General features: G+C 47.1%; 2 protein-coding genes across 3 annotated transcripts in view; both read right to left on the reverse strand.

Annotated features, from left to right (window-relative positions):
• Window positions 1–2,487, reverse strand: part of LOC130209925 (transmembrane protein 182-like) — a 5,463-nt gene extending 2,976 nt beyond the window's left edge. For both annotated transcript variants that reach the window (XM_056439850.1, XM_056439849.1), the window contains exon 1: window positions 2,272–2,487. In XM_056439850.1, the coding sequence (XP_056295825.1) occupies window positions 2,272–2,439 (168 nt within the window). In that variant the 5' untranslated portion in view covers window positions 2,440–2,487. The remainder of the gene's footprint in view (window positions 1–2,271) is intronic.
• Window positions 2,488–6,503: 4,016 nt separating this feature from the next.
• On the reverse strand, window positions 6,504–8,984 carry si:dkey-237j10.2 (uncharacterized protein LOC568721 homolog). The gene is made up of 2 exons (XM_056439550.1): window positions 8,807–8,984; window positions 6,504–7,469 (listed from the first exon to the last, which is right to left on the reverse strand). Exons 1-2 carry the CDS (start codon window positions 8,922–8,924, stop codon window positions 6,793–6,795), a joined length of 795 nt encoding a protein of 264 aa, XP_056295525.1. The 5' UTR covers window positions 8,925–8,984; the 3' UTR covers window positions 6,504–6,792.
• Window positions 8,985–9,137: the final 153 nt, after the last annotated feature.

A 9,137-nucleotide genomic window follows, 5' to 3' on the forward strand; every position in this document is an offset into this window, starting at 1 on the left:
AGGGAGGAGAGGGAGGGAGAGAGAGGGAGAGAGAGGAGGGAGGAGGGAGAGGGAGGGAGAGAGAGAGGGGGAGAGAGGGAGAGAGAGAGGGAGGGAGAGAGAGGGAGGGAGAGGGAGAGAGAGGAGGGAGAGGGAGGAGGGAGAGAGAGAGGGACAGAGGAGAGGAGAGGAGGGAGAGGGAGAGAGAGGAGGGGAGAGGAGGGAGAGGGGGAGAGAGAGAGAGGGACAGAGAGAGAGGGAGAGAGAGGGAGAGAGAAGGAGAGGGACAGAGAGAGGTAGGGAGGGGGAGAGAGGGAGTGGGAGAGAGAAGGAGGGACAGAGAGAGAGGGAGAGAGAGAAGGAGGGGGAGAGAGAGAGGGAGTGGGAGAGAGAAGGAGAGGGAGGGGGAGAGAGAGAGGGAGAGGGACAGAGAGAGGGAGGGAGGGAGAGAGGGAGTGGGAGAGAGAAGGAGGGGAGAGAGAGGGAGAGGGACAGAGAGAGAGGGAAGGAGAGAGAGGGAGATGGGAGAGAGGGAGAGAGATGGGACACGACTCAGACGTCTTCAGATGGATGAACCGTGATGTCTGGCGGTGCTTCAGACGTGGTTCTGATTACGGCCTGCTCGGGCGTGGGGGGGGGGGGCGTGAAACACGCATGAGCGATACTCTCTCTCCATCCGCTTGTCAGAAGACGTGATTGATGGCGTCGAACAACACATCGGCAATTTTAATCATCCTCTTCTATGATAAAAAGGGGGGGTGGGGCTTCACCGGGGGACCAGCTGGGTAGAAATAACCCTGACTTTGCATTTTGTGAACTCATGGAAGAATAAACTGGGGCACTATACGCACGAGGATCAGCTGACCTGATGATGTCATCAAACTGAAGACAACCCCATCAGCCTCAGATGATTTGTGCTAATTGGCAAATGCTAAAAACAGTAAATTCCTCTGTACCTTCTTCACCTCAATGTGTCTGTTCCTCGTATCTTAGTCTCTCACTGAAGGCCCGGACGAGCCCAAACACACGTGTGTTCACCAGCCATCACGACCAAGCGTAGGATCCAGTGTTTTAAGTCAAATTAAAAGTGTCTGCTTTAATCTCTACTGCTTTGATTTGGTCCTTTTTCTCTTCATAAATTTGCTGAGTCCTCTGACTTTATTATTTATTGAATCATCTCTTTAAATATCCCATAGTGACAGATCAGATTCCACATGTGATGTCGTGTTTATTATTATAGCACATCGCGCCACGAGAGAGCTGCGCTCACCGAATGCGGTCCTGATTAGTAGGATGGGAGCCAGAACCTTCAGTTATCTTGATCGTGGACCATGCCGACTACCAACTATTCATAAGTAATATTCACAGAATGTGTTTATGTAACTCTGTAATGATTCCTTCTGGTCACATGACATACAGATATTCCTCTGTCCATCCTGGAGAGGGATCCTCCTCTGTTGCTCTCCTGAAGGTTTCTCTACTTTTTTACCCAGTGAAAGTTTTTTTTCTATATTTCTTGGGAGTTTCATCCTGATCCGATGTGAAAGGTCAAAGGTCAGGGATGTCCTATGTGGACGGATTGTAAAGTCCTCTGAGGCAAATACATAATTTGTGATATTGGGCTGTATAAAATAAACTGAATTGAATTTAATCTCTACAGCACAGGTGTCAAACACAAGGCCCGCGGGCCGAATCCGGCCCCCCGCATCATTGTATGTGGCCCTTGACGGCTTGAAAGACACGTGATCACCTTTTCTTAAAGAAATTTAAAAAAAACTTCCCGTGCTTTTATTTTGAAAGTTTCAAATTAAATGGATTTATGTTGTAATATAAGAGACATTTTCTAATGTACAATATTTCTAGACTCAAATAAACAATAATCAAATGCAAAGAGAGTTATTTAAAAATATGTTCGATGAGTTTATAAAGTGTTTCCGGCCCTTTAAGAGGGCGGCCATGATGCTGATGTGGCCCACGGTGAAAATGAGTTTGACATCCCTTCTCTACTGTATTGATTTGTTCCTTTTTTTTAATAAATCTGTTGCTGTTTGAGTCCTCCGATTTTATTCGTGATTAAATCATTCCGGTGCCTCTTTAAATATCCCATAGTGACAGATCAGCTTCCACATTCGTCTTTCATGGTTCTCACATGTGACGTCGTGACTATTATTCTATGCATTTGTTGAGTTGGACGTGGCTGACCGATTGTTTCCATCCCCTGCATGTGTGTGTGTGTGTGTGTGTGTGTGTGTGTGTGAATACACAATGCGTGCACACGTGCGTCCGTCCTACCTCGGTCCCGTTGGCGTCTTCGCTCAGCGTCCGTTTCGTCGGCCATGTATACGGTCCACAGTCGTCGCTGGCCACCAGCCAGTAGTCGGTACCGAAGGCGATGAAGAAACACAAAGTCCCCAGGAGCCCAAACACCCCCCCGGACGAAGTCGCCGCTCCCACCCTCATGACTCCCGCCTTAAACGCTTGTTTTCATCTTTTCAGTCGGCTTCAGGTCAGTCGCTCCTCGTCCGCCACTAAAGAAAACAGCCACTCCCTGGCATGCTGGGGGGGGGGGGGGGGGGAGAAGCTCCAGTAACCAGGGGCCGTCAGACGGGGGGGGAAGGGGTTATTTTAGGAAGCAGTCGGCCTGTCCTCGTCAAATTACCCCCGTGGGTGTGCCGTGCGGTTTGTAAAGGAGGCGAGGTGAGGCCCGGATTGGTCGGTATCCACATTCATGTGGTTTCTGAGGTGTGTTTTACACTTTGAGCGCCACTTTGAACAAATTAATTAGACCAGAGATGCACATGACCCTCTAGCAAAAAGGTGTTCAGTGCAGCTCAAGGCCCGCAAGGTCAAAGAATAGTCACGCCCTGGTTGTCAGGGTCAAAGGTCAAGGGAGAAGATCGACCAGAAACCATTTTTTAGGACTACGTCCTATAAGTCCTCGTGGTCCCTGAACACGACGAAGAGACGCTGACATAAAGTAGAAATACGTGTTCTCACAGCGGTGGGGCCTCCTCGCCTCCTCGCCTCCTCGTTTCCTCGCCTCCTTGTCGCCCCTCTGCTCCTCTCCAGCTCCTGGTAAACTCTGAGGATGCTGGAGCGAGCCTGGTGATCAGGAAACGCCGAAGGTACTGTTGAACAGCTCAACCCCCCCCCCCCCCACACACACAGACACACACACACACAGAATAAATATCATTAATTATTCTGAGTCCTGACTGAGAAATGATATGGGAGTCTTGCATGTGGTATCTGCTGCCACCTAGTGGTCATTTCAGGTCACATTCATGTGGGTTTTAGGAGAAACGTATGAACAACATTTCAAGATACCAATGTGTGTGTTGCCTTTGTGTGTGTGTGTGTGTGTGGGGGGGGGGGTTGATCCTCACGCCACGATGCCGGTATGGTCTAGCATCTCGGAGGGCAGGTAGGAGTAGAGGAAGACAAAGAGCGGGGCGATGACCACGGGCTCTCTGGAGGTGAACCGCGAGGTGGGGGGCCGAAGAAGAGGCCGACAAACAGGCCCCCCGAGGCCCCCTGAGGCCCTCTGAGGCCCACCACCAAAAACCATGCACCCTCCCAGCAACACGTCTGGGAGGGCATAAACAGTGGGTACGGAAAGTATTCAAAATGTTCACTCTTTGTTTCATTGCAGCCATTTCCTCAAAATCAAAAAAGTTCATTTTATTTCTCATCAATGTTCACTCAGCACCCCATCTTGCCCAAAAAAAACTGAAATGTAGCAATTTTTTCACATTTATTAAAAAAGAAAAACAGTATATATACGACAGGCCGATGCCCGACGCGGTCCACAGGGCTCCCAGCACCGCGTAGCCGGAGCACCATCACAGCATCAAAGAAACGGCGCCGGTGAGAGCGAGTGAAGACTGAACCGAAACACTAAAGCTGAGGGCCATAAAAACCAAAGCAATCAAATTGAGAGATGCAAAAACTCCAGAAGCTCCGGGGAACTTCTGAACAGTGATCAAAGCTCTACATGCTGTCCAGGTCGGCCCTTTGGTCACATGCTAAGCTCACGATGACAACGTGTAGTGGGTCTACATGCTAACGTGTGCTGATTAGTGCCTTTATTTAACCGTTATGAGTTTCCTTTATGTCATCTTTATTTTTTCTGGGTAATCCCGTTGAGATTTTAAATCATTTTCAAATTGGGAGCGTTGCTTTTTATTACTTTAAGCTCTCTTAGATTCAACTATTGTTGGATTTTCTTTGTCACTGAAGTCATGGATGTGGAGCTCCACCAAAAGCTAACAGACATCATATAGTATGCACACAGCAGGCTAAATAAGTATATAAAGTTATATTTATGTTGCAGTTATCACATGTCACAGTGCAGTTACAGTCATTAAAAAATATAAACGGAGATAAAAACAGGCCATATAAAATTCAAATCAACCAGATGCCAGTGTAAACGGGTTTGTTTTGAGATAGAGTTTAATAGTAGTAATTATCATTTATATATATATATATTCTATATAAAGCGGCCTGGGCCCCAGGACTTAAAACGCTCTACATGTGCATGACCGTGCATCATGTGACAAATGAAAAAGAGATTTTCCAGTAAATAAAATCCCATAAACAAGAAGAATATATCTGAGACCACACCTTGAAATAGATAATTTACACGTTGTGTTTACACAGCGTGACGTAACAACACTCAATGCCATCGCACCATGTGAAGCCTCAATTCTTATTGGTTGAGAGCTTATTGGAAGGACAAGAAACAATAACGTTTATACATTAGCTCGGATATAATTATTGATCTCATGACTCACCCGGTAGTTGATGAACATGCAGTAACATAAAAAAATGAAGCAGCTTCACTTAACTTCAGATTGAATTGACAACTCATGCAGCCACTAATGTGCACAGGAATCCCTGAGCAGGGCCAAACACACACACACACACGCACACACACACACACACACACATCTCTTTCGGAGCGGTTTAAAAGGACAACACATTACAAATGGCTCCCACGTAGTTGTAGCCGTTGCAATTTCTGTTTCATTTAAGGCCTCGAGCGTGAAGGACCATGTAGCACAGCGGGGAGTTTGCTTTTTATTTACACACACACACACACACACACACACACTGACAGCAATGTATTTTACACCAGCTTCCTCTCCCTCGAGACCCTGGAGTTGGATGTGTAAAAACTCCACCGAGGAAAAAAAGAGCAAAGAAACCTCCGGAAGGGGCCCTGTGGGATCCCTCTTCCAGAGCGGACATCGCATACAGACACATATTGTTCATGCGTCCAAGAGGAAGCCCGGTCTGGCACATCAGCCCAGCGCCACCCACTGAGCCCCTGGGAGAGGTGTGATGTTACATAACGTGGTCGAGAGAACGCCGGTTTTCTTCTCCTTCATTTTTTTCTGTCAATGTAAAATCCTGAGAATGATCCTCAGTTCATTATGTCTGAATGCTGACGTGCTGATGTGTGTTTGAACACATTTAAATCCCCCTGAGAGCGATACACACTCATCTAAAGCTGACTGACTGTGACTCACCTGAGAGAGCTTCTTCTTCGTGGAATACAGCTGCAAGATCTATATTAAATGCTCCATCAGATAGAGGCTGTATGCATGTAACGACGTCTGACAGTTGAAGGATCAGCTCCGCTGTGAGCCCCGCGGTGACGACCTTAAGGAGGCCAGTGCGCCATAAACCTCAGGCCTGTACGGCGCTGTCAGAGGCCGTGAGGTCGGGATGCTCCTCACTGGAGCACCCCGTCGCCTCAGGGCCTCGGGGGGGAGAACAACCGTCAGTTTATATGTATTCACAACACAAATTCAAAGCATCAATACATCATTTATATAATAAAGTTTTTTAGGCAGTTGGTCACTTGATATTAGATTGTCAGAGGTCGTCTTGAATCTCTACTTTATGATTTAATGTGATTTATCGATCATGGGCGGCAGGACTCGGGCGTCATATGAAGAATCCTGAGTAATAAAGTACTTTTGCCTTTGTTCTCACCATGAAAGTGTCAAAGTCTCATTCTGAGTTTTGTCTTAACTGATTTTAAGTTGCATTGAAGTGCATTAATTGCCTCATGTTAAAGTTATAGTATGTCTGGTCAATGTACTTCACTTAGCCATTAAGTATATTTAATATACAGTATATAACATTCCTGAGAGACATTGTTGAATTATTTTGCCAAAATATACAGAATGTAAAAGAAAAAATACCAACAGCGAAGTTAAAAGACGACACATTGCTTGTTGATTGAAATAGTGTACTTTATTTAGACCGAAGGATTCATTTACACTTATATACTTAAATATATCTATATTTATAATATTTATATATATATTTATAATATTTCTATTTACATATATAAATATATATTTAAATATATATAAATATGTATGTATAAATATATATATTTATATATAAACATATATAATATATATATATATTTCTATTTACATATATAAATATATATAATATATATTTATATATGTAAATAGAAATATATATATATATATTTACAAGGCATCTTCATTGCAGAGGGTGAATCTACATCTAACGCTGGATTATTCTTTGCTTCATAATAACAAATAACTCCCGTGCACATATCAATACGATGAATTCAAATGTTTCACCCGGAACAGGAGGGTGTAGTTCTCAAACCGAACAGCAGGTGGCACATGAGAGCAAGAACAGTTCACGTCTGGCAAGAAGGTAAATAAAGACATCGTGTAAATAGAGGTACACAAATAATCAAAGCGTGCATTCATCTGATGGATCTCACTTGTCTTCCCACCTCGGGTGTGATGAGTGTCACATTTAACACCGACGAGTATTTTCAGCCTCCGAAATCCTCAAAACAGGAGAGCTGAAGTTGGACGAGCAGTGAACCAAGTTCTGGGTGCTCAGGTAACTCGTCTTCTTGCCCCTGTGCCCTCCTGATTCCGGTTCCAGACTGGCCTCCAGTGAGTCCGGCCCCCCAGTGTGTCTGCCGCCGCCCCCGTGCTGCGGCGGCGGCACCAGGCCGTGCAGCAGGCTGTTGCCCAGGTGGGAGTTGCATCGAGCCAGGTTGTCAGTCAGGTGCTGCATGTACACCTCCTCCAGCTGCTTCTCCAGCAGCCCGTTCAGCACCGAGTTAGACATCGGCTCCAAGCCGGACCCGGGCGGATCCAAGCTGCTGCTCACACTGGGCCCCATAGCCAGATAACCCTGGTCCGGTATGGAGACGGGCTCGCCGCGAGGCCCCGGGTGGGCCGCCCACTCTGGCTGACGGCCGCCGGGTTCAGAGGTGGGAGTGTAGAGGGCGTGCTGGGGGATGGTGGCCACCTGCAGATCTGGATACTGCTCCAGGAGGCTGCAGTTGTCCAAGCAAACGCTATAGTCCGTGTCCAGGGCGAAGACCGGTTCACAACCAGGGATTAGGAGGCCCGCGGGACCTTCAGGCGCCACGGTCAGTCCCTGGCGTTGGGCGGAGTCGAGTTCCTGCCTGTTTGGACCTGATAACAGGAAGTAAACGATGCTCAGAAGCAAAAGAGAGATCCTATCTGACAGAAGAAGAACCAATTCGTGAAAAGGGAAGCGAGCGAACTCGACCAGCACCCGTTTGGAGAGTTAAAGGTCAGATGGTTTTAATGTTCACAGGCCCGTCGTTAGGCCTATTTTAAGGAAGCTTCAACCCCGACAAATAATTTTGCATTATTGGCTTTAAAAGGTTTTTCGTGTTTTTTCTTTGTGATGTCATTAAATGTAACTATTGTTTCTCTCATGGGCATTTTATTTCTAACTCTAACGCTGCGTTCACTTCAAAAGCGTTGCGAATTTTTTCGCGTGAGTAGATCCCATGAGCAAAGTCAACGTACAGACGCAAGTGGTTGCGATAGAGGTGAATTTGGAATTTGGAAGAGAAAGTTCTTCAGACGTAGAGGTGAAAGTCGCCGAGCTGTGTGAGCCTACGGGCGATGTCATGTATAAATATATATATATATATATATCCATCCATCCATCCATCCATTATCAATACCGCTTATCCTCATTAGGGTCGCGGGGGCGCTGGAGCCGATCCCAGCTGACATAGGGCGAAGTCAGAGGACACCCTGGACAGGCTGCCAGTCCATTGAGGGCACATAGAGAGACATACAACCATTCACTCTCACATTCACACCTATGGGCAATTTAGAGATCAATTAACCTGCAGCATGTCTTTGGACTGTGGGAGGAAGCCGGAGAACCCGGAGGGAACCCCCGCTGCCACGGGGAGAACATGCAAACTCCACACAGAAGGACCGCCTCGACCGGGAATTGAACCCACGGCCCTCTTGCTGTGAGGCGATAGTGCTAGCCACTACACCACCGTGCAGCCCTATATATATATATATATATATATATATATGATATTAATGTTATGAACCCAAACACGAGGGCGTTAGATGTCCCGATGTTTGTGGGATGTCCTCAACAAGTATAGCGCAGAACTAGTGGTTAGTTCTCCGTGGCGGATGAAGGAAATGATGACTGTTTCCACGGAGATGAGCCCCGGAGATAAGCCCCGCCCCCTTTAAGGCACGAATGAAGCGAAAAGCCACAAATGGTCAAGCGAGTAAACTCACGCGAGTGAAGGTGTGAACGCGGCTTAACGTGCTACATATATCTATGCGTCCTGGTTTGTGTTTTCTTCACCTTCAAATTTGGCAGTTGGCGGTTGAATTCCCGCCCTAGTCGATGTGTCCTTGAGCAAGGCACTTCACCCTGAGTTGATCGTAAGGCAGTTAAATGACATGTGATGTGATACCGCTCCTCTCGGGGCTCGCCCCCTCTCCGGATCCTGGCGGCTCACCTGCTTCGACTCCCTCCGTCCGGGGGCCCGACGGGTCGGAGAGCCGGGCGTGTGAAGCGGAGGCGAGCTTCCCCTCCTCCCGGTAGCAGAGCACCCTGAGGAACCCCTCGGCCAACATGGCGCAGAAGGACCTCTGCAGGTGGCCGTCGTCTCGGTGTGAACGGCGGTGTGTGTGTGTGTGTGTTATTGAGTGTGTTTGTTAAGTCTATTCACTAGTTTCACTTCTGCTATGAGGACTGGCCCCTCCAACCCATGACACTCACTTCCTTTATTAACATTTACTGAAAACCCCCAGAGAAAAGACGAAGACAACTGAAGTAAAAGTGCCAAC

Source organism: Pseudoliparis swirei, chromosome 19, assembly GCF_029220125.1.
Source record: "Pseudoliparis swirei isolate HS2019 ecotype Mariana Trench chromosome 19, NWPU_hadal_v1, whole genome shotgun sequence".
Classification (NCBI taxonomy): domain Eukaryota; kingdom Metazoa; phylum Chordata; class Actinopteri; order Perciformes; family Liparidae; genus Pseudoliparis; species Pseudoliparis swirei.